The 26709-nt window shown below is 41.4% G+C and overlaps 1 protein-coding gene across 1 annotated transcript in view; it reads right to left on the bottom strand.

Annotated features, from left to right (window-relative positions):
• Positions 1 to 61: 61 nt before the first annotated feature.
• Positions 62 to 26709, bottom strand: part of LOC135208004 (uncharacterized) — a gene marked incomplete in the record, with an annotated part of 189155 nt that continues 162507 nt past the window's right edge. The window contains 2 exon segments of the mRNA XM_064240099.1: positions 62 to 10324; positions 15789 to 15851. Of these exon segments, the coding sequence (XP_064096169.1) occupies positions 10205 to 10324; positions 15789 to 15851 (183 nt within the window).

Below are 26709 nucleotides of genomic sequence, written 5' to 3'. Positions count from 1 at the left end.
TAATAACAGCATTTTGACATCATAATATTTGATTGATCTGGACCGTATAATAAACTTGTAGAAATTAGAAGACAGGCTTTATTTCATATAACTTCACTCACAGTGCAACCATCTAAAGGTAAGTATTTGAACTTCAAATGAAAAATCTTCTTTTGTATTACAAATTCAACAGCACATTTATTGATTTGTATTTTTCATAGGTCTTCAGCATGCATGCATGAAAGGTCACTAAAACATAGAAACATGTATGCCTTGGTGGAGATCAAGTAAGTGATGTAATTCCCTCCCTCAACCCACATTGCTCAATCATTTTTTCACTTGGGTATGGGGGGACAGTAAACTACATGCCAATTTCTATCCTCCATGTGCCCTCCAAAGTTGCAGAAAAAATTATATTTAACCCTTATTGGACTGATATAAGAGGTTTTGGGTGGCTGATGATTTCAGGCATGGTGAGTAACAATATTACGCGACATCAATTTTGGGGAATCATAGGGGAAAGAGGTGCCATTACTTCTATAGCCCATAAATTCACTGATGGTAACTTTTAGACTGGTTCAGATAAAGAGAGCACCACATGACAAAGTTAGTAGTGTACTTGACTTCAAGGAGAGATGGACTGCCTCTCTCTCACACATGATGTCTTATTATATATTTGCTCATAAATATAACCAGGGGTTGCTGTTGGTTTTAGTTCTTATCTTTTATATGTCAGTATAATTGTAATTTTGCAAATAAAAGTGCAGAAATATAAGAAAAGACATGTATAAGCCAAAAAAGTCACTGCATCTTCAATCTAAGTAAATTTGTGAATATTTTTCAATATGCTCAGTTTGTTACAGATTTAGTTTTATTTTGATATTGTGTGAGCTGTAATGATAATTTTACAAAATAACATAAAATTATTTTTTAGAAAAAGTGTATAACTTGGTAATATTTATGATCATCTTGTAAAAGAGGCCATGCAAGGGACTGTAAATAGTTATTTTCAACTAATTGTGGAAGGTAGGAAAAATTTTTTATAATTTTTTTTTCTTATACCATTTCCATTTGCATATCTTCCTCTTGCCATTGATGTGTTTTTTTCTTAAACTGGCTGACCTCAAAGTTTCCATGGCCTGGGGTGCTGCTTATTGATTTTTTACCCTGAGTACTACAGGTTGGCCCTATACAGGCAGTCTCCGGGTTACGACGGTCTCGGCTTACGACGTTCCAAGGTTACGACGCTTTTCAATTATATTCATCAGAAATTATTTCCAGGGTTACGATGCATGTTCCAGGGTTACAACACATGTTCCAGAGTTACGATGCCTACAAACACTGATCTGGCAGATGAAATATGACACCAAAAATGCAAAATAATCAATATTTAAAGGTTTTTTTTGATGTAAAATGCAATAAGAATGCAGTTTACATAGTTTTGAATGCACCTAAAGCATTAAAAGTAAGGTTTTCTTAGGATTTTTGACAATGTTCCGGCTTACAACGCGTCTCGAAAACGGTCGTCGTAACCCGGGTACTGCCTGTATATAAGTATACATAGAATCTAAAGGATCGTTTGCTGATAGTTGATATGCATATAGGAAGCATTTAGGTATGTACCTGTGTTCAATTTACTAAATCACAAGTTACTTAAGCAGTCATTGCTTATTTGGTCACAGCGTTTCGGTTTTATGACACTTGGCTAAACGTTGTTGACCAGATTTTCGATGCTGGTAAGCAGGTTAGCGGCATTGGTAGGCAGTTTATCGGTTTAGCCAAGCACTAAAATCAGAACACCATTAACCGACACCACTGATAAGCGGGAACTGCCTGTACATAGGATGTGAATGAGAGATGCAGGAGACCTCCGACGAGAGGGATCCAGAGTTTAGATTTCTTGATGGGGGCCTTGTCCTCCTTCCTACGAACTTGAGGAACACCTTGACCTAGAACAGGAGAAGAAACAACAGAAGCCTTCTGAGGGAGAGTTCAAACTGGAGGGTTGATAGTCCTCACGTTACCAGCTGGTCGAGTAGCATCAGAAATAGTAAGAGGAATGCGTCATTGTGCCTTGACGGAAGAACAGTTTTGAAAGTAACTTATGTAGAAGCACGAGCTGTTTCAGCACAGCCGTGCTTAGATGAACGAAGGGCAGCTACAGGAGATGAAGAGCAAGATTCTGAGGAAGACTCAAGCATCTTCTTAAGTGGAAGAGCTATGAGGTCTCTCTTCTTCTGTCTGACCGGAACGGATGGGGCAAATGATGAAGACGAGGAAGAAAAAAATAGAGGATCTACGACCTTCCTGCTTGGATGCTTAACCTCTGATTGATCAAACTTCTTCATGAAGATACCTTCAACTCTGTCGCAACAGATTGGTTAAGGGAGTCAGAAGGAGTAGCCATGGTAGGGAGAAAGCATTTGTGATTTTGGGGGATTTTAATTTAGCATTTTAGCAGTCTTTTGAAAAATGCTTTTCCCAAGGAATTATGTATTCCTCGAATAGGATTTTTATTATGAAGATATGCCAATAATAAATAGGGTAAAAATGATTTTATTACTGAAAATCACCAATAACTACAAATAAGTAATGGGAAGTGAAGCATGAGAACATCCCATAGCAGAAAATTAATCCAAAACATAAGCATCCTCAACAGAAAGAATATAAATTTAATGGGGGGGTAAATGTAAAAGACATTTAATGGAAGAAAGAAAAAAAAAGATTCATAAGCACTACTTTTGAAAATAAAAGCACTGCAATACCAAATAAGGTAATGAATCTACTTGTGAAAGATGTGCAAGTTTAAGAAACCATGAAGATTATGATTTGTTAAAGGATGATGAGCTTCTAGTGAACCAGTATCAGTCACCCCTTAATCATCAGTAGCCTCAAGAGATACAAAGCTAAACTTGTAAAGATCACAGACTATAATTTGAGACAACAGTAGTAGTTCCTAGAGGAAGCAATCATCAGATGCACATTTGCTTGGTACATTTGAGTATGTTACATTCTAATATAACCACACTATGAACTATGCATCACTTATTTTATATGTATGGTATATACTGCTGCTAATAGAATTTAGGCTTGAATTCAAGTGTCTGGATTTGTTTTCCTCTTGGAGACTGAAAAATATTCACCATTTCTTATGGTGTAGTCGCTGTTTCATCCTCAAAGGAGTTACCCTCCATGGTGTGTGCCAGTGGCCCATGATGATTAGACTAATGTCAAAGAAATACCTTTTAGCCTGGTATTGTGTTGTAATGATAAACATTAACACATGATAGAGTATGTTGTTGTTTGAGATTAAGCTGGCCTTGTGCCAGCACGGGCTCTTGCTCGTAGAGCAGCCCATATGAGATAGAGTATAATGGACTCAAGACAAGAAGGCATTTTGTCTTGTCTTCAGCGAAGTTGTACCCAGTTTCCCACATCAAGACGGCAGAAGTGACTTATTGCGCATGCGCGTCGGCCACATCGTTTTATGATCGGGCTAGTTACAAGACCAAGAACCATCACCTCTCTAGTCAATGCACACTAAGGTGTCTTCAGCCAGTGCTCTTCATTTGAGACATTTCAATCTCCAAATTTTTTTTGAGGATCATGGAATCACTGAAATTTGAAAATTGAGGGCTTATTTTTAAACTTTAGTGAAAAATATTTTAGTTTAAAACTGTAGAACAAAGGTTTGTTTTGAATATAGAAACCAGCCTTTGTTTGGCGAGCACATGGTCGGTGCAATACAAAATCCTGGCTAGTTTTTTTTTATTATTATTAAAGAATTTGTCATTCCTTTTGGAAGATTTTAGTTAAAGAATTGTTCTACAAATTCTTAGATATTAGCCTACATGAGCTATTAGCCTAACCAATTCATTGCAAACAATTTAAGACTATGGCAGTTATTGTTTGTAGCCTGTAATCTAGGATTATATATCCTAAAGGTGATTTAAATAACCTGGATTAGGTAGTTACCTAAGTGATAAGCACTTCATTTTATATAACATGCATATTTAGAATGAACTAAATAACCCACCTAAGACTAGTTGAAAGGACTAGGTAGTACCTAATGTTAAGTGGTAAACTTTTACTAAACATCCTATCGGACTAAATTGTTAGCCTAGACCACGTAACATAAGACTTGTCGAAAATTGGCAACTGGTGCCAGATGAGATAGTAGCCTAACCTTAAGGCAACATTTTAAGGATATTTGTGTTTTAAATAACACATAACCTTGAGTGTTGGAGTTTATCATTCTTGATTAAACATTATTCTAAATTAGGCCTGGAATAAATTATACTAATTTAGTTATAAAAAGGTTAGTATTAGTAAGATGGTTTTATATAGCATAGTTTACCTGTAAAGCTACATATAAGGTATTCTAAGCTTAGCAAAAATAACTCTGTTTGCTATGACTTAGTAGCCTAGGTTATTATGTATGACTACAAACCAGTATATTCAAGACTCAAAAATTACTGGGCTCAATAAATTTAACTTGGTTTATGACTACATAATAATATATTGTGTAGCTTATATTTTTTTAAATTATATAAACCTAGAATAGGTAGTAGCCTAACCAGATTAAGTAGGAATGCCTTTTTAAATTGAATATCCTTCTATTAGCCTAGAAACAATATGGCTGAGTATCAGACAAGAGGGTAGACTAGGATTTACTATAACAAAACAATGAGATATTTTGTATATATCTGGTTTTAATTAACCCTGATGTAAGCAGTGACTTATAATAACTGAGAACCCTAGAAAAATTCTTTATGATTAGCTTAACATAGATTATACCAAAGGTATTAACCTAAGCCACATGAAAAAGTGGCTTGGGTTAGTTAAACAGGTTAGTCATAAACTAGTCTGAGTGATATTAATATAATAAAAACTTGACATAGCCATTACAAATGAGCTAAGTTTAAGAACAGACATTAGACAGGTCTTCAATGGTAACCTAAAACTAAGGGTTTAAGTTAACATAGATATTATATAAAAATGTACTAAAACTGTATACTTATATTCAAAGTTACCTTTAAAATAAGATCTACTATTTACAGGTGCCCAGGATTAAAAATAATTTATACTAATTAAATTTCCCAATACAAATTGGTTTTTTCACTACAGGACCACCTTGAAGTGTGACCCTTAAAATGTTCTGTAGCAGGTTGCTCGGTACAGTTTTTGCCAGTAAGCAAGACCCACATCACCTGCCATTAACAGTCCCTGTAATAATCAGGACAAATTTGTTTGGTTGCAAGACATATGCAAAATTTGTAGCATGCTCTTGGCAGCAAGCTTTAAGTATGAAACTGCCCATTTTAGGGTGTCTTCATGGGTCCTAGGGTTCAGCAAGGGCGAGGAAAGGGGAAATTACAGCAGTACCTCAAGATACAAAATTAATCCGTTCCAAGGCGCCCTTCGTATCATGAGGTTTTCGTATCTTGGACCACATTTTACATGTAAAATGGCTAATCCGTTCCAAGCCCTCCAAAAACACCCCAGTAAATTTCATAATAAAGCTAAATTGACCTATAAACAATGAAATACTACAACAATTTGGACCATTCAATACTTAAATTAATAAAAAAATGCAAAATATAACCTGTAAATAAAGTGTATATTAGTGTACATGGTAACAAGAAATATACTGTACGTAAAATGTGGAAGCTTACCTTTCGAGTGAGGCTACGTACATACGTAACTATCCAAGGAAGTTTGCTTCTGCCTACTTTTCACAATGTTCCTGTATGAGCTTTTTCGGGGGGTCTTCTACAAATGATTGCACTTTATGAAAAGCGGCTTTAATTTCTGCCATTTTTTTTTTCTTTTGTACATATGTACACTTTACACTTTAAAAAATATATACGTACGTACTACATACGTAACTATCCAAGGAAGATTGCTTCTGCCTACTTTTCACAATGTTCCTGTGTGAGCCTTTTCAGGGGGTGTCTTCTACAAATGATTGCACTTTATGAAAAGCGGCTTTAATTTCTGCCGTTTTTTTTTCTTTCTTTTTTTCTCTTTTTGATTTTTAACTTTTTTTTTTTTACTTTTTTTCTTTACGTAGGTTTTTTTTTTTTTTTTTTTTTTTTTTTTACAGAATTTCAACTTTCTGTTTTTTATCACTTGGTTCTTTTTTTGCACCTCATGACTCTGTTGGCCCTGGTGTCCATCAAAACCCTGTTCAACCAAATGCTCTCTCTGCAACTGATTTGGGTACTGAATGTTCGGCTGCTGACCTTCAACATAAACTGAAGTGCCTTGATTATACGTATACATACTGGTATGCATGTTGTAAATGATTAGTCTACACCCTCTGTTCAGCAGGGAGTGGAGATTCTACCAACCTTGCAAAGTTTCCAGTTATCCCATGAGAGAGACCTTGATCACTTATCCCATGTGAGAGATCTTGGTCACTTTTTTTTTTAAATATTACGTACACATTGACGATCATGAAAACAAATACTGCATGCATACTATAACAATGCTGGTACCAAGTGGCCGAGCCACGCCACCACGTGTACATAGTAGATGCATGATGGGAGGGACGCTGGCCAATAGGAGAGAAGGATTTCATGGCCGCGACTAGCATCAGGAACCAATGGGAGAGCAGGAGGATGGTGGCGAGTCTACTAGTACTAAGATGGCGGCGTGCGGCGCGATTTTCAAAATTGTTATCCGGGTGAATCTTGGACTTTCAGAAACCTTTTGTATCTTGAAAACTTTTCGTATGTAGAGCCGTTAAATTTTTCGTATTGGCTTTTGTATCTCGAGTTTTTCGTAAGTTGAGCCTTTCGTATGTCGAGGTACCACTGTATATCTATCCAGCAGCATGTACTTAACCCCTTCTCTGAAGATCCATATTTGGGCTAAAACCCAATAACATCAGTTCCCACTACTCCCCAGGTTCACCCTGTGGAGGAAATAAAGGAATCCTCACCTGGAGGGGAATTTCTTAAGGATTATGAGGTTGCCAAAGTATTTTCAGTCATTCCAAAAGGGAGCTGGACAGTTCCTATAGATTTGTGAGATGCATACTGGCACGTCCTATTGCCCGTTCCCTTCCACTCCTTCCCAGGGTTCCGGATAGGGAAAAATACCTACAGGTTCAAAGTCATGCCTTTTGGGCAAAACATTGCCCCAAGAATCTACAAAACTGGTAACAGCAGTTGTCTGAGAACTCAGGAAAGAAGGAATACATCTAATAGCTTATTTAGATGACTGGTTAATCAGGGGCCCACAAGAAAAGTGCTTGATAAACCTAAGAGCACTGGTCAACAGATTCTGGTCGAAAGGTTTTAGTGTATTAAATTGGAAAAAATCCGGCGTCACGTCCAGCAGACTATTTCAGTGGCGGGGAATTTGTTGGGATACTTTTCATGGCCTTTTGTACCTCCCATCAAAACTCAGAAAAGAATAAGGAAAAACCTCAAAAGGTTCCTAGCAGAAACCATTGTTTCCAGACGGCAGTTAGAATGTATGATAGGTCTGCTACAGTTTGCATCAGTAACAAATTCAATACTCAGATTGCAACTGAAAAACATGAACAAATTTTGGCTGTTACATGCATGAAAAAAGATGTGAGACAGATCTCACAAAATGAATAGGAAAATTGTGGAGATGTACTTCAGAACCCAGAAGGAATTTCTGGCAAAACAGGTCACCCTGACTCCTCCATCTGTAAAAGTAACAATACACACAGATGCCTTGTTGACAGGCTGGAGAGGACATTGGGAGGATCCTCAGGTGGCAGGGAGGTGGTCAGCTACTCTACAGAATTGTCACATCAATTTCCTGGAGCTGATGGCTGTCATTTTGTCTCTCAAAAAACTCAAACCCCCCCCTGGACACATTCTTAGACAACATGACTGCAATGGACTGCATCAAGAATTTGGGATCACTCACCTCCTATCAATATGTTAATGTTAGCCATCCTTCGGATGGCACAGGTAAAGAAGTGGACTTGTCTGCAATTCACCTTACAGTCTCTCAATGTAACAGCAGAATCTTTGTCAAGGAAAACAACACCCTCAACAAAGTGGACATTGGGCAACCACTCTTTTCAAACAATAGCCAACATACTTCCACAACATGAGGTGGACCTGTTTGCCACATACGAGAATCACAAACTCCCAGCATACAGTATGTGTCCCTGAATTTGGACAGTCAAGTAACAGCAAGAGATGCCTTCCTACAAAACTGAAACGAGTGGAAGACAATACGTCTTATCCCTCCATTGTCCCAGATTTTGAAGGTTTTGAACAAACTCGTAATCTTCAAAGGAACAGCTTACCTAATAGCCCCACACTGGCCAAACTGACATTGGTTCCTATTACTTCAACAATGAGCGAAGAGACAAATTTCATAACTGTCCGCTGTACTATCCCAGAGAGTAGAAGGGAAAGTCATTTATACATCCTCCTTTCTCAGCCAAGACCTTCATATGTGAATTTTTAAAATATAATCTACCGTGAAAGCTACTCGCCCAACATTGCTGGGTACCTAGTGCAATAATTATGGACATCATCTATCCAGCAGTACCAGTCCATATGGAAGATATGGTTAGATTACATCCATACTGAGACACCAGTCGAGATTTCTATAAAAATACTTTTAAATTTTCTTATATACCTCTGAAGACAAGCATCTTACAGTTACAACAATTATGGCATACAGGGCAGCATTAATGGAACCCTTGTTTCATGGATTCAGGATTACTTCCAGCATAGAAGTCGTAACTTCCCTTCGGCAGTCTTTTGCTCTACAAAGACCCCCTCCCGAAAGACTTCCAATTACTTGGTCCCTGAATAAGGTACTTAGACTTTTAGGTACCCCTCACTTCAGCAGACACAACCACAACTCACATGCTTCAAAAAGCAATCTCCCTGGTGGCATTAGCATCAGGAGCCCATATTAGTGAATTGTTGATAATAATTTACTACTGTCCCCTGGTCCATCATTCCTGGCCAAGAATGAGAATCCTTTATAAAGGAAATCTCCTATTCTTAAAAGAAAATTCAATTTAGCAGACAGAACATTATGCCCAGTTCAAGCACTTAAGGTTTAGCTAGAGATCACAGCAAACATCCCAGAAGGTCCAATTTTCCTACATCCTTATACAAATAAACTACTCTATCTACAAGGGTGACTCTCTCTCTACAAGGGCTATGAATAATTTTAGTGTCCCTCAATAAAAAGGCTAACCCACACTTCATCAGAGTCGGTATTCTTAAAACACTACTGCCGTGAGCTGGAACAAATTCAACTGCACTGTGTATCAGTAGGTGGTATGGTTAGTCCTGACCCCATACGCACTACAGCGAAAAACCAGGGGTCTTCCCAACGGGTGGGTATGCTGACTATCGCTGGGGAAGGTGCGTCAATACTGCAACCATACCCAGGATACCTAGGTAAGTCACTATAGAACTTTACACTAAAAACACAAGTTCTTGCTTAGTTTTGTTCTTTGTTACCAAAATTTGTGGCTTGACCTAGGACCAAATATGATTTATAGTGTTTTAATTTTTAGATTGTTGGGATGGAAACTTTGGGAGCTTAAGCCTTTGGTCACCTGTCAATTTCTTTGTAATGCTCCTTTGAGGTCGAAACAGCGACTAAACAATAAAAAAACAGGTTCTAACATAGGAAAAACCTATTTTTGGTAGTCGCTGTTGAGTCCTCAAAAACCCTCCCACTTCCCTGACGAAAAGCCATGGGATTTGGGTAAAGGTTCATCCTGTGTTGACCAACAGAGTATAATGGTTCTTGGCCTTTTAACCAGCCTGATCGTAAAACAAGATGGCCGATGCACATGCACAATAGTCACTTCTAATTGCAGTCTTGACGTGGGAAACTGGGCACAGCTTCGCTGAAGACAAGAAAGAATGCCTCCTTGTCTTTCAGTTCATTATACTCTATTATGTGTCATAGTGTTTATCATTACGGCACAATACCCAGCTACAAGAACATGCTAAAAAATATTTCTTTGATATTAGTCTAGTCACCATGGGGTGCTGGCACACACCACGGAGGGTAACTCCTTTGAGGACTCAACAGCGACAATCAAAATTAGGTTTTTCCTACATCAAAACCTGTGTTTTAAAGTTCATTTTTAGGAGTCCTAAATATTACAAAGAGGTGTTCCAAGGTTGAATCTGCACATGGCAACAGTAGTATTTCCTTCTTTTGTGAAGTAGGATCCACACGATATTCACCATTTCTAGAGTTCATTTTTAAGAGAATTCAAAATATTACAAAGAGAAGGTGTCCCAAGGTTGAATCTGCACACAGCAACAGTATTTTCTTCTCTTGTGAAGTAAAGATCCACACACAAGTCACTCTGAAAATATAAAGTAAAAGCTAAATCACCAAAACAAAATTGCATTGGCATTCCATGGAGGTATATTAAGAGTTTGAGGTACTGTCCATCAAGATTAGCATGGAATCCTGTTTATCATAGTAGTAAAGGCAAAAATAGCAGTATATAGAAAGGGAGGCTTCTGGAGGATAAGCTAATAGTAACACAGCAAAATCAAAGGAAAAGAAATCACAGACATAAAATGAAATAAATAAATAAAAACTTAAAATGTAGGACAAGGGGTTGAAATGACATTTTTAAATAAATTAATTTTATTTTTCATAGCCAACAAACCTGAAGTCTTAATAATAGGATCAATCCTCTGCATTGGCTGGCATCGGCTGTAAACCAGTTAAAAACAAAAAAATATTGTATATGCAAGGAATCTGTAGCATCTAGCATCTAAAGTGTAGAGGAGGTGGAATCTGGTCAGCAATCACACTTGAACCCTGTGATGCCTTTAGTCTTTCCTCTATCCCAGGATTACATGAGGGTTGGCTTGAGGTGGGCAGTCAATGTTAAGACCTGAGTTTGTCAGCTATGAAAAATAAAATTTAATTAAAAATTTGTTCATGTGTGGAACAAACCTTCAGTCTTAACAATAGGATAGACTCATACTTGGAGGGAGGTACAAGGAAAAATTCAGACACTTGGTTGCCCTCACTTTGTTGAGGAAAGACCTCACCAGAGAGAATGGAGGAAATGCATAGGCTTGAAGGCCCTCCCAGTCCTGCAAAAGAGCATCTGTTCCGGCACTCTGAGGAGTCTGGTAAGGGGCGGAGATGATCTGGCACTGAAAATTCAGTGGGACGGCAAACAGATCGACTGTGACAAGCCACTTCTTCCTGAGGCTGTCGAAGACTCCCTGGCAAAGCGTCCATTCCAACCCTTGAACTTTGTTCGGTCTCAACAAGGCGTCTGCTAAGACGTTGTGATGGCCCAGGATAAACTGAGGGACCAACGTAATCCTCCTGTCTTCTGCCCAACATAGGATTGATCGGGCTTCTTGAGTGAGAAGGTCTGACTGTGTGCCACCTTGGTTTCTTAACTACAAGACTGCTATGGTGTTGTTGACGAAGATTGCGACAACCGAACCCGACAGTTGATCCTGAAATGAAAGAAGGCCTAGGTACACTGCCCTTATTTCCCTCCAATTTATTGACATAATCCTCTCTTCCTCTGACCAAAGGCCCAAAGCAGCTTTGGAGCCTAGGAGTGTGCCCCAACCTTGATCTGAGGCATCTGACCAAAACATTAGGTCTGGCAGAACTGAAAGAAGAGACGTCCCTGACTTGAGGCGGTGAACTTGCACCCACCAACAGAGATCCTTCCAACATTGTGGAGAGGAGGCAACTATCATGTCCTCGGATACAAAATCCCATGACTGGCGAAGTGTCGATTGAAGGGACCTCATTCTGAGACTACCTCCGGGAACCAGTTGGATGAGGGATGACAAATGGCCCAGGAGAGTCCTCCAAAAATTCTTCGACCAGACTTAGAAGCTTGTCTATCCATTTCTGAGAGGGAGCAGCCCTCAAAATCTGGGAATTCAAAACAATCCCCAGATAAGTCACAATCTGGCAAGGGATTAGATTGGACTTGCAAAGTTGACACGATTGCCCAACTCGACACAAAGAGACAGAACTATCTCCTTCAACTGGAGACATTTCTCTAGAGATTCGGCCTAGACTAGCCAATTGCCCAGATACCGAAGGATCCTTACATTTAACCAATGCAGAATAGCCGAAACAGGAGCCATCACCCGAGAAAAGACCTGTGGAGCAGTGGTGGACCAAAAGAAAAGGGTCTTGAACTGGAAAACTCCAGAGTCCGTGAAAAACCGAAGGTAAGGTCTGTTCTTCGAATGGATGGGGATTTGCAGATAAGCATCCTGCAGATCGATGGAAATCATCCAGTCCCTTGAAGAAACGGGAGGAAGACCTGAGGAAAAAGCTCTTGATACGGCCCAGTGAGCTTGGGAAGAGGCATCACCTTGATGTTCCTTCAAAACCTCAGAAAGCACAGATGGATCAAATAGGGAATGCCAAAAGGAGAAGAGGACAATAAACGGTTCCCCTGAATCTCCGAAACAGAAGAGGGTAACCACGACAAATACATGTTACACCTTAAGCTAAACTAGAAAGGCCTGCATTGAAGCAGCAAGCTCGTTCTGATGTACAGAAGCGATTGCAATAGACGAGCAGAAATTTCTCAAAAAGAGCAGCATTGGGAAGAACAAACCCAGAGTCCTTGACATACATTAAAAGACCTCCAAGGACCCACATATTGAAGGATTGAGTTTCTTGTAAGGAGCTCATAACAGACTCCATGGCAGTAAAGTCTTCGATCGAGACCGAAGCCTTGGAAAGCAAAGGTTGACCTGAAAGTCGGACAAAATCATGATTGGGTTTGGGGGGGTCAAGAGAATGAAGTACCATCCACCACCTAATAAACTCCTCTCCGGTGTTGTAGAAGAGAAGAGAGCTTCCTCTTCCCTCCCCCGATCACCTTCAAAAGTTTAGTGGGGATGTCTGCTCACTCTCGCGAACCTCTGAGCAAAGGGATAATGTAAAAATTCCTGTGACTGGGAAGGACCATCAAGAAAAATCCCTTCTATAATAAAACGAGGCGGAGGCTGCTTCTGCTTTTTAGGCCTCGCCTGAGGAAGAAAACTCAAAATTAAATAAAAAAGCTTTTTGAACTCGACATCATGACTGCCATTCAAGGAAACATCAATATCACACGAATCCACGTCATCATCATCATCGTCAGATCCTAACTGAGAAAACTTCCCCTGAAGTAAAATCCTGACAACTAGCTGTCTTAGGTCTAACACTAATACCCCTCCCCCCTTCTCCTAAATAAGCGCTCTTCGGCACTGTTACAGAACTAACAGGACATATTGGGTAAAGAATTATCAGGCACCTGCCCGGACCAGATCCCCCCAGGCCTTCACCACGACGGGGTTCACAAGCCAGGGTATCTGTCGCACCGTTACCCATGGTGCTGTTGACAGGTACTTGACGAGGAGCTGAAAATTAATCTAAAAGTGTGTTAGACATCATAGTAAAATTCTCTGACAGCTTGTTAAACTTGGCTGAAATGTTGCTATCTAAACTAAGCTGTAATGTTTCAAATTTCTTCTTCCAACTAGTTTCCATTGCCAAAAACTTTGAATCAAAATCAGAAATGACTTCATTAGTTACCGGTTGTACAGGTGGCAAAGCATCAATTAATTCGGGATCGGAATCACACGATACCAAAACCGAAGAGCCAGAACCATGGGCGCACAAGTCAAGGAAATCATTAGATACAGGTCTAGCTACCGATTTCTTTTTCTCCTTAATTAATCTTTTACGCTGCAAGATTCTTTAATGTTTAATATACGTCATCATGTCTTTGTCAGACCAAGGCTTACATAAGTCGCAACGAGAAGTCAAGTCACAAACCTGTCCACGACAAGAGCTACAAAAGTCAAGGGGTTCATACTCCTGCTACTCATCCTTGTCCCACAAGCCAGGCAATTCCTGATGTTGCTAGCAGAAGGAAGAATCGAATTCTCTTGGCTATCCATTGGACTGTTGGACAGGTCACATAATTCCGGGTCGCACAAAAGTTCGTAATATAAAATAAACACCACAATAGAAATAAAAGTTAATTCACTAATTTCGTGGATGTAATACGTGAATGGTAATTAACATAAAGCCGCACTAACAATTAATGAGAGCTTTAAAGGCACAAAAGATTTAGGAAATTTATAACAAGTGGCCGTGATGTAAACAACATGGGCACTCGTTAACAACTGGTTTTCAAGGGAAGGTTTAGTAACTGTCAACGGCAGTGTTGCCAACTGGCAGATATAATAGGAGGTAACAGGGTTGCCAATATGGTAAATTTTGGTACGGTTTTTGGGGATTTAGGGCTAGATAAATTATATTAAGGTAATGTTTATTAATATACATATCAAGCAGCTGGACATGTGATAAATCAAGTACATGGACAAGTGTGTCAAGTACGTGGATGAGCAATGAACCATGTACACGGACCAGTAATGACACCTGTGCACGTTTGTGTCAGGTGGAGCGATACAAATGGGAACATCGGGGATAAGATAATTCGCGCCTAAGGTATCCCAACTTGCCTTGGAAGATGAACGGTGAGAGTAGTACCTTCATCACATACACGGGCGAGTGACGATCCACAGCCGTGTTACCATCTCTCCCTAAATCGGAGGTATCTCGTCATGCAACAAACTCGTACAGCCCGAGGAGCAAAGAACCAGCCTGAGAACTCTGTTATGAGTGGAGATCAACACTGACTGGAACACGTCACATACTTGAATGGGAGAGTCACATCCATACTGGGAGGATGGAGAAATCCCTCTCTCACTCTTAGAAGTCTTGAATTCACCCAACGGGAGAAATAGGGAAGGGAGGAAAGGCAACAAATGTCTTGCCTGACAACGCCTTCTAAAAACTCAAGGACACCTTCCAACACTCATTGACATGAGCACGTACGGGAGAGACAAGTCCGCTGGCAAGTACGTAGATGCATTCCTTCCACAAGCTTCATTCCTAACCTCAGGAACACAAACGTGCAACTGTGGAGAAAACGGTGATGCACTCCTCTTAATAGTAGAAACACCGGAACAGCTACTACCAAACACAGCAGTACCAACTCCAGGGAGATCATACTGATGGGTCAACCAACCACGATGGCGACATGGACAAAGATGGAAGTCACGTCGCTGCACTCCAGGCATTCTCAGACATGTGAAAAGATAAAAGATACATAAAAACATAAATGTCAATACAAATATTTCCAAATTATCTTAAAAAACAAAAGTAAAACATTAAACCAAGGGGTCCTGTCTCTCTAGAGGGGCAATACTCCCTTAGAGGACAGACCAGCCTATCACATATAACGCAAGCGGTGACAATGCAGAGGATAAGTCGTCTCTACTGCAAAACGTGTTCCAAGGAAGGTCAACACTGCAAACAAGGAAGGCTTCCCTAAAAAAATGTTGACGTCAACGGAACTTCTGGGCTGAATAAAGAGAAAAAAGTGCAGGCTAAGATGAAAAAACTTGCTTGGTAAATGAGAGTGAAGCGATACACTGCTCTCCAAGGCGGTAAAAGAAAGACTGGCGTATCACAGGGTTCCGAGCTTGGTCTATGACTAACATCCGCCTTACGTATATATGATGAGTTGCCATATGCCACAGATGCCTTGTTTTACAATCTTTGATTGTTTTTAACCGGTCTCCAGCTAGTGCTAAAAGATTGTTCAGACCGAAGGTTTGTTAGTTATGAAAAATAAAAATTGATTAAAAATTTGTCATATCTTGCCTCCACAAAAAAGGCCTCAAACTTTTCTGCATGTTAAATTACCTTTGAATGTTTAAATGAAAAGCATTACTACAATGAATTTAAATACTTTTACTTACATCTAATGCTTGAAGATTCTTGATAGTGCATCTGATGGGGTTATCAGTAACTTTTTCAGTGACCTAGAGAGAGAGAGAAATACAAAGCTCAACAGGAAATTTCATGTGCATCTAATATTTACTTAAGAGGAGCGCCAACACCATAAGGCCCCATTATAAAGTAAATTACTATTTCTACCTTATAATTGAAGGGATTTGGTTCAGATTTTAACCATTTATTCTACAACTAATAGTAATAAAAATTCCCTCGAGGGGATATTTAGAAATTCAACCTCTATGTTCATTTGTTTTTGCAATTAAAAATACAGTAATCATGATGTCATTTTTTATGGTAATGTCAATTGTTTTGTTCTCAAGGAGTTACCCATCCATGGTGTGCCAGAGCTCTATGGTGACTAGATTAATATCAAAGAAATATCTTTTAGTCGGGTACTGTGTCGTAATGATAAACACTACAACATGTGATGGAGTGTAATGGACTCAAAAGATAGAGCATTATCTCTCATCTTCAACATGGCGAACCCAGTTTTCCAACGTCAAAGCCTGCAAGAAGTGACTATTGCTCATGTGTATCAGCCATCTTGTTTACGACAGGGCCAGTAAAAGAACAAGAATTATTACCTTTCTAGTCAATGTAAATTGCATATGTCAACCAGTGCTCCTTACTAAAATAGCTTTGGTTCTCAATTTTTTCATCGAGGATCATGGAAACATCTAAAACTTGAAAGTTAAATATGTATACTTATTTTTAAGCTCCAGTTAAAAATTGTTAGCTTAAACTGTGGAACAGGTATTTATTTTTGTATGAAAGCCAAAAACCGGCCTTTGTTTTGCAAGCTTTCTCACCATCTATTTTTGCTAATTGTGAAAAACTCAAAATTGGAAGGATCTGTCATTCTATTTAGAAGTTTTAACTAAAGAAATTTTCCACAATTTATTATTAATTTGGAGAATCCTTTCAGATAGCAATGTCTACAGTAGCCTAGGAGGTAGCCTACATAAGATGATTGCCTAAAAAATTCAGTGAGAATAATTTAGACTATAGATGTGGTTTGTAGCCTATAACCTAGGATTACATATAATAAAGGTGATTTAAATACATTAAGGTAAGCAAGAACCTTTTAAGACATACTTCCTTTTATATAGCATGTATACTTAAGAAGCATGATATAAGTAATCCAGGACTAGTCAGTACCTTATATTAAGTCTAAGTGATAAACTTCTAGTAAACATTCCATTATTGGACTAAATAGTTAGCCTACACAAAAATAGTAGCCCATGCCGGATGAGATGGTAGCCTAGCTTTAAGGCTTCATACTAAGGTAATTGTGTTTAATGTAACCCATACCCATAAAGTGTGAATTAAATAATCCAGATCAAGCAGTATCCTAGATCAGAGTAAGTGATAGCCAAGCTAAACATAAAACATTTCTGGGCTCAGCTCGTGTCGCTGCGCGAAATATCCTTTAATCTATTATTTCTAGGGTAAATGTACTAACACATACCAGAGAATAAATAAATAAAGAAAAAGGTCAGTACAACTGACTCGCTCACCCTCCAAGAGGGTGTCGGTATGAACACTATGGCGAGTGAGACCACTACCACGAGCCGCTTGCCAATAGAAATCTCCCACTACAAAATCCCCACAAGAGGGGAGCCGACCCACAGAGTGGGCAGCAACTACTACTACTCCTAGGCCTTATCGTTTCATTGTTTTGTTGTTACCGCCCCGTGGTCACTACGTGATCACGGAGCAGCCAGACGCCTGTCCAGTCATCTTCCCTCCTCCCGCTCTTCCATAGGGCCGGGGGGAGGGTTGGTCTGCCCACGCTCGCTCCGCATACCCGAGCCTGCCTCCCTCTCCCCCCAGGCGGAGGGAGTAGAGGGACGGGACAGACCCAGACTGGACTCGACCTCTCCAGCTTCTCGGTCCAGCCGGATGGCTAGGGAGGGGGGGACTGGCCTTTCCACCCTCCGTCGCTTCTCCGTCGCTCCGTTGCTAGCGCGAGTCTGTGTGCCCTCTCGCCCTTTCCCACCTTACTGGGGCTCCTTTTCTACCGGAGCTCCGGCATCCAAGTGGAAAGGTGCTAGTTCACCCCGCAGGGTGGACTGAGGCATACAGTTGGTCTCTACTAACCCCTCCGTCGCGCTGAGGTCGCGACACGCTCCGCCACGCACTGGACTTAGTCCGGTACGTTCGATTTTTATAGGTTTAAGAATTAGTTATGTTAAACTAAGTAAGTTTATCTTAAGCTACCTTAAACCATCCCCCTCCCTTGTCTGCCTCACCGGATCTCTCCGGGGTTATAGCCTATTCAGGCGGTAAGGGAGGGGTTATGCCCAAATTTTTTCCGAGCTCCGGCATGCAGCGGAGTTCTTCTGTCCTTTAGCCTGTAAGTGATAGCCTTTAAGATGCTCATGTGTCTTTTCACTTACAGACCACCAACTGTGAGCATCCGGGATGCACCGCCACGCTTCAAGACCCCTGTGGACATGAAGTTTGCCGGTCCCATGCTCCATGCGCGACTCCGCACGGGGACCTCCAAGTCTGGTATCACGAGACATGCACCATCTGTTATGATCTGGTGAGCCAGCTCTTAGACGGGGTAAGTATTTCCAACTCCGTTAGCCAGTCCCTACTTCGTTATAGTTCTTAAGTTTTAAAAAATTCTAATCTTTCTTAAACTAAGATAAAATACAGGGGATTTCGCATCCCCTATAATTTTAAGTTAAGCTTTTAATTTAGTTTTAGTTTTAAGTTTAATCTTAAAAACTAATAAATACCCTCTCTTCCAGGCTCCGGCTGTGAAGGACACCGCACTGGCAACCCTGCGGGCCTGGGTCGGCGGTTTTGGGAAGAACGCCACCAAGGGTATGCCCTACATTCTCGAGAAGAGGTTGGCGGTCCTGATCTTCCCCGGAGGCAAGTCAACGGGCTACGTCGACCCAGCAGAGGCGGCCCCGACTATTGCGTTCATCCAACAACAGCTCGCTGCCTCGTTGACGGATCCAGGCCAGGACATCTCCTCGGAAGTCGCGACGTTAGATCTAAACATTGAACCCATGGTAGGTGTAGACGACCTGTTGGTCGAGGTGAGTACGTTGGACGCCCAAGGGATGCCCTTGGGTGCCACTGGATCTTCTACCCCTGCAAACTCTCCATCCTTCCAAGGCTTTACAGGTACAGAACTTTATACTTCTCCTGATGCTTCCGTTAGACCTAAGGTCAAAGGACAAGCAGTAAAAACCTTGACTAAGACGACGTCGTCGTCTAAAAAGACGGCGTCGGCGTCATCATCATCTCGTAAGTCTCCGGCTAAAAACCCCGGAGCAGAGAGGTCTAAAGCTTCCGGGTCCGGCTCCAAATCCTCTAGGAGTAGATCCTCCAGGGAGAGATCACACACTCCAGCGGAGTCAACCGTTCCACTACCTTTGGTTCCGGTTCAGAGCCACCCGTCCACCTCCGCAGCAGCTCCGGCTTTGGATCCCAACGCTGGCCTGTTGCAACAAGTGGGCGATCTGGTGGGGTCTCTAAAAACCAGTATGGAACAGATGTTCTCCCAGTTGTCTGATAGGATCAACTCCCAGGACAACATTATCGCCGGACTGAGCCAAGCTCCGCTAGCTTCTCCCCCACCCTTCAGCACAGGGGGAGCGCAATTGCCTCCGTATGACTCTCTACCTCCGTTCAGTATGAACAATCCTTGGAGAGTAGCGTCATACGCCCCCTTCCAGGACGGGCTTATTTCTATCCCGGAATGTGGAACTCGGAGGATTGAAGACTTCGAGTTCTACCGGAAGACCTTCAGCCTCCGTTCATCGGCTACGCCAGGCTCACCGCCTCTGCCATGACTCGAGACGATAAGGTACCTAAAGAAACAGTCCTCTATTCACGAGACCAGGCTCAAAGAGAATGGCTCAGGTGTTTAGAGGACATGGACTGTTCGAACACGAAAATACAGCCGTTTAAGAGTCCTTTCACAATCTTTACAATGGAAGAGAGTACCCCGCTCCCTTTCTTGACAAAGATTGCTACGGTTACCATTCCAGCAGCCCAGAAGGGGGATTCGTTGCCTCAGCTGAAAGAAGCGGACCCTACGTCTCCTTTACTTCCCTCAGCCGGTGAGTTGTGGGAAGATCTGCCCAACACTTTTTCTGCGGGCAAACTCAAACCAGACTGTGCTATGGAGCAGTTTGGTGAGAAGCTGCCTAGACTTCCAGATAGCCTCATTCAGGCAGAATTTGATGCCAAGTCTAGGTTGGCCAGGTCTATCAATACCATGGCCATGACCGAGGTGGCTACCATTTCCTATGGTTCTGAGCCACTTTTTAAGCTGATCACCAAGTCACTGACTCAAACGGTGCAGTCTGATATGTTCGAGTTCGCCACGGCTAGAACAAACTGTAGGAAACATGTCCTCCAAGAAGCAACGATTCGGCATGAACCGAATAAGTTGCTTGCATCGAACATCTGGGGAGCAGACCTCTTCCCAGATGCGATGGTGAAGGAGGTCCAGGCAGAGGCTACAAGGCTTAACCAAAGCCTTAAAGATCGTTGGGGTCTTACGGCCAAGAGACGCCAAGATCAAGTTGTCAGAGGTAAGGCTCAGAAGAAACCCAGACGTTTCCAGCCTTACCAAAAGAAACAGCCACACTTTACCCAGCCTGTTCCAGCTGTCCCGTTGGTGCAAGCAGCCCAACCTTCTACCTCCAAGGCTCAATCGCAGCCTATCTATGTCATTTCCCCCCAGCCTCCAACCCTCCACCTCTTACGCTCTCTCCCCAGCCTTCAATCAAGTCTTCGAGGGCCAGGCTTCCCAGAAGTATGACCGCTCGGGTAAGGGAGGCAGAGGTAAGCGATCCTTTCGTCAGAGAGGATCGGGAGGGTCCTTTAATAGAGGAAAGCATTTCAGGGGAGGCCGCGGAGGCTACCAACACCAATGAGGACTTTCAGGTAGGAGGGAGGCTGTTTCACTTCCGCCACCGGTGGAATTTCAGCAAGTGGGCGCAAAGCATTGTGTCAAAAGGCCTGGTTGGAGTTGGGTAGCGAACCCGCCCCCATCCAGACCTTTCCGCCAACTTCCATCCAAAGAATTGACGGAGTATGCGGAGGACCTCCTTCAGAAAGGAGCTATAGCGAGAGTCAACAGATTAAAGTTTCAAGGGCGCTTGTTCAGCGTTCCAAAGAAAGGCTCACAAAAAAGAAGGGTAATCTTAGACTTGTCCCGCTTAAACTTAGCCATTCGCTGCGACAAGTTCAAGATGCTCACGATCTCGCAGGTACGGACCTTACTTCCCCGTGGGGCCGTCACCACCTCTATCGATCTTACAGACGCTTACTATCATATCCCTATTGCAAGGCACTTCCGTCCGTATCTGGGCTTCAAGATAGGAGATCAGGCATTCTCCTTCAGGTAGTTCCTTTCGGGCTCAACGTAGCACCCAGGGTGTTCACGAAGTTGGCGGAAGTGGTAGTTCAACAACTAAGATCGCAAGGGGTTATGGTAGTAGCGTATCTCGACGATTGGTTAATCTGGGCTCCAACAGTCGAGGAATGCCACAAAGCAACACTCAAAGTGATTCAGTTCCTGAATATCTAGGCTTCAAGATAAACAGGACCAAGTCAAGACTCACTCCAGAGTCAAACTTTCAGTGGCTGGGCATTCATGGAATCTATCCTCCCATACTCTGTCGATTCCATCAGCCAAGAGGAAAGAAATAGCGAAGTCAGTAAAGCAATTTCTGAGTCACAAACTTGCGTCAAGAAGAACCCAGGAAAGGATCCTGGGTTCACTCCAGTTTGCATCAGTGACAAACATCTTGATGAAAGCCAAACTGAAAGACCTAACCAGAATCTGGCGCTCACGAGCAAATGTCAGGTCCAGGGACAAATTATCCTCAGTCCCTCAGATTCTACGCAATCGACTACGCCCGTGGGCAAAAGTCAAGAACTTATCGATATCAGTGCCCCTTCAGTTTCCTCCTCCGGGATTACCATCCACACAGACGCTTCGTTAAGCGTTGGGGAGGATATTCTCAGTTCAAGAAAGTTCAGGGAACTTGGTCACCTCAGTTCCGTCAGTTCCACATAAACGTACTGGAAGCAATGGCAGTGTTCTTGACTCTAAAAAGGTTACGTCCGCCGAAGTACTCCCACATAAAGCTAGTCTTAGACAGCGCAGTGGTAGTCCATTGTATAAACAGGGGAGGCTCCAAAGCAACGTCATCTAAATCATGTCATGGTAGCCATCTTCTCCCTGGCGGACAAGTTCAGTTGGCACCTCTCCTCCACCCATATAGCTGGAGTAAGAAACGTCATAGCAGATGCTCTATCCCGATCAGTACCTCTAGAGTCGGAATGGTCACTGGACAGCAGTTCGTTCCAATGGATTCTTCAGAGAGTTCCAGGCCTACAAGTGGATCTCTTCGCATCCCAAGCGAACCACAAACTCCCATGTTATGTGGCCCCCAACCTGGACCCTCTGGCCTATGCCACGGACGCCCTGGCCCTAGACTGGAACAACTGGGAGAAGATTTATGTCTTCCCTCCAGTGAATCTTCTCATGAAGGTACTGAACAAACTCAGGACATTCAAGGGTCAAGTGGCTCTAGTAGCCCCAGACTGGCCGAAGAGCAATTGGTACCCTCTAATTCTGGAACTGGGTCTTCGCCTCTTTGAATTTAATTCCCAGTCCCAGGCTCTCCCAGTCAGTGCAAACGAAGACTGTGTTCGCTTCCTCAGGAATTCTCAAAACCCTAACTTTATGGATTTCATGAAGTTTGCAGCGAAAAGAGATGCGAATATTGACCCTCAAAATATTCTCTTCTTGGAATCTGATAAAAGGGATTCAACTTTGAGACAGTATGACGCGGCTGTCAAAAAGTTAGCAACCTTCCTGAGAGAATCAGATATTAGAATCATGACAATCAATTCAGCTATATCCTTTTTCAGATCTTTATTTGAAAAAGGCTTAGCAGCTAGCACCATTACGACAAACAAGTCAGCCTTGAAAAAGATTTTTCAATTTGGTTTCAACATAGACTTGACAGACTCCTACTTCTCGTCTATTCCCAAGGCTTGTGCTAGACTTAGACCTTCTGTAAGGCCTACGTCAGTATCATGGTTCTTAAATGATGTTCTAAAGCTGGCTTCAGAAACTGATAATGACACAGGTTCATTCATAATGCTCTTAAGAAAAACTCTATTTTTATTAAGCTTGGCCTCAGGAGCTAGAATTTCAGAACTGTCGGCATTATCCAGAGATCCGGATCATATTCAATTTCTTCCCACAGGGGAAGTGCTACTTTCTCCGGAACGTAGTTTTATAGCAAAGAATGAAGATCCTTTGATGAGGTGGGAACCATGGAAGGTTGTACCCCTTCCACAAGATATATCTTTGCCCAGTATCGACCTTACGAGCCTTTCTGTCCAGGACCTCCTCATCCTCATCGGGTCCTCTCTTTAAGAGAGAAAAAGGTGGTACTTTATCTATTAAAGGCATCAGGCAGCAGATCCTGTACTTTATTAAGCAAGCCAATCCTGACTCTTTCCCAAAAGCACATGATGTCAGGGCAGTAGCCACCTCAATTAACTATTTCCAACATATGAGTTTCGATGAGTTGAAAAAATATACTGGATGGAAATCGCCGACAGTATTTAAGCGTCATTACTTAAAGTCCTTGGAAGCTCTGAAATTTTCAGCAGTTGCGGCGGGTAACATAGTTTCCCCCGACTCTGCTTAATCTTTAGTAGAAGATCCAGTCCTCCTTTCTACCTGTCTCACCTCCAACAGTTCGTCTATGCCTGTCAGGTTCATCTACGTTTACCTTGGGTCTTGGCTGCTCTTATGGTGATATGGTGGGTGTCCCTTATTTTTTTTGCTAGGGGCACTCACAATCGATTGTATGTATTGATCTCTTTGATGTGATCCCCTTATTTTTATGCTAGGGGATACATCTTATTTACAATGGTTACGGGTTTTGTATATTAAGTCATATACATTCCCTTCATATATTATTATTATTGAAGTTTGTTCTGTTCAAGTTATTGTTATAATTGCTTTTGAGTTCTTTGTACATATCTATACACAGATACTGCTTTTAACATATATTCCATGTAAGCCCTGTATATATGTAAAAATTAAGTTAATTTTTAGAAATATTATTAGCATTAAGTTTAATTTAAGTAATATTTCTAATTTTGTATCATTGTGTATATGTATATTTATTAGCAATTATATTCCTTCTTTTTATGTTATCTTTTATTTGAGACCCTTTTTTGTCTATTTTATTTTATTCTTTACAATCTTGTGCTATTTCTCTGGTACGATTTCGCGCAGCGACACGAGCTGAGCCCAGAAAAGGGATTTTGACGTAAGGAAAAATCTATTTCTGGGCGATTGGCTCGTGTCGCCAGCGAAATCCCGCCCTACCCATCCCATCGCTCAAGATTGTCTGCTAACTTCAGGATGGCCACCAGAGGCGCAGCAGTCGGCAGCATGGGATGGAGTACAGGCAGTCCCCGGGTTACGACGGGGGTTCCGTTCTTGAGACGCGTCGTAAGCCGAAAATCGTCGTAAGCCGGAACGACGCTTGGAAATATGTCTTAAACTAATAAAAAGTTATAAAAACCTTACTTGTAATCCTTTGGTTACACTACATGTTGTTTCCTGTAGTTTTATGTACAACCTGGAGTTATTTTCATAAAAGAATGCTGGTTCTTGAAGGTAAAAACTATTGTAATCCTCTGGTGACACTACATTCTTGAAGTTTTATGTACAACCTGGAGTGATTTTGCAAAATCTTGAGGGCTACAAGAACAGCTGATTACTATTTACGTATCATATAGACTAATTAAAGTAAATGTATCTTTAAATAGGCTTATATATTAGTATCAACAAAACATTTCCTGCCATGAGTCAGAGGCCGTTTAATGAAACGAACACTTCTCTGTCCTATCTGTTCAGAAAATAAACGTTACGTCAATCCCCGAGACCATTGTTGCCAAAGCGTCTCTCTCTCTCTCTCTCAATCTCTCTCGTCTCTTCTTTCTCCATCTCTCGTCTCTCTCCTCTCTCTCTCTCTGATCAAATTACATTGGAAACTTGACATACGATTGCCCTAATATACGAATGTTTTGAGATATAACAGAAAATTTGCGAAAATACAAGCTTTGATATACAACGAAATATTTGAGATACGATTTTGCGATGAGTGTTAGTTGTATAGGCGACCGATAAATGGCGTTCAGTCTGTTTGTTTGTTGGTGCTGCATGTTAACACGTCGTTGTTTAGTTCGTTGTATTTGCGCCTATTTTTCGTGTTATTTTGTCTATTTTATTATTAACCATGGGTCTCAAAGCTAAAGACAAAGCAGTGATAAGAAAAGACCCAAGAAAATGATTTCGATGGAAGCAAAACATGAAATTATAGCAAAGCATGAACGTGGCGTTCGTATCGTCGATTTGGCAAACGAGTATGGTCGAAATCCTTCTACAATATCCACGATCATCAAGCAGAAGGAAGCTATAAAACCCCCGAGACCATTGTTGCCAAAGCGTCTCTCTCTCTCTCTCTCTCTCTCTCTCTCTCTCTCTCTCTCTCTCGCTCTCTCTCTCTCTCTCTCTCTCTCTCTCTCTCTCTCTCTGATCAAATTACGTACTGGATAATGTCTCTCTTTGGATACTTCGATTTTGCCAAATATTGAGGGCTACAAGAACAGTTTGATTACTTATTTACGTATCATATAGACTAATTAAAGTAAACGTATCTTTAAATAGGCTTATATTATTAGTATCAACAAAACATTTACTGGCATGAGTCAGAGGCCGTTTAACGAAACGAACACTTCTCTGTCCTTAACTCGGAGCGTCGGAAGACGCCTCTCTCTCTCTCTCTCTCTCTCTCTCTCTCTCTCTCTCTCTCTCTTCTCTCTCTCTCTCTCTTCTCTTGATCAAATTACTGGATAATGTCTCTCTTTGGATACTTGGAATTTGCGTTGTAATCTAACCAGAAAATTCGTTTTGTTATTATTACTGGAAACAAGCAATGATTTTTTCATTATTTGCGCTTTTGGACTGTTATATGTAAACTAGTATGTATTCATTCGCTCGGAAACTAGTTCCGCATATGAGGCGTCACTAAAAAACATAGAAAAATACAACATAAAAAGTGTCGAAAATCATCATAATCTCAAAATTTTTGTTGTAATCTAACCAGAAACTTATTTTTATTAATATACTGTGCTAAACTATAAAGGATTTTTATCATAGTATGCGTTTTTTAAAAGCGTCGTTAACTCGGAGCGTCGGAAGCGTCAGCGTCGTAACCTCGGAACAAGCGTCGTAACCCAGGACGGATTTTTCCATTGAATATTTAAGAAAAAGCGTCATAACCTCGGAACGTCGTAAGCCGGAACCGTCGTAACCCGGGGACCGCCTGTAGTAGTAGTTGCTGCCCACTCTGTGGGTCGGCTCCCCTCTTGTGGGGATTTTGTAGTGGGAGAATTCTATTGGCATTTGGCTCGTGGTAGTGGTCTCACTCGCCATAGTGTTCATACCGACACCCTCTTGGAGGGTGAGCGAGTCAGTTGTACTGACCTTTTTCTTTATTTATTTATTCTCTGGTATGTGTTAGTACATTTACCCTAGAAATAATAGATTAAAGGATATTTCGCTGGCGACACGAGCCAATCGCCCAGAAATAGATTTTTCCTTACGTCAAAATCCCTTTATTGGGTTACTGTTTTATATACAGTAGTACCTCGAGATACGAAATTAATCCGTTCCGAGGCGCCCTTCATATCATGAGGTTTTCATATCTTGGACCACATTTTACATGTAAAATGACTAATCCGTTCCAAGCCCTCCAAAAACACCCCAGTAAATTATATTTCCAGGCCTCAAACACATATTCTAGGGTT

This window comes from Macrobrachium nipponense, chromosome 34, assembly GCF_015104395.2.
Source record: "Macrobrachium nipponense isolate FS-2020 chromosome 34, ASM1510439v2, whole genome shotgun sequence".
NCBI lineage: Eukaryota > Metazoa > Arthropoda > Malacostraca > Decapoda > Palaemonidae > Macrobrachium > Macrobrachium nipponense.
Note: the sequence above shows the minus strand (reverse complement) of the source record. Positions and strands in the feature narration are given on the sequence as shown.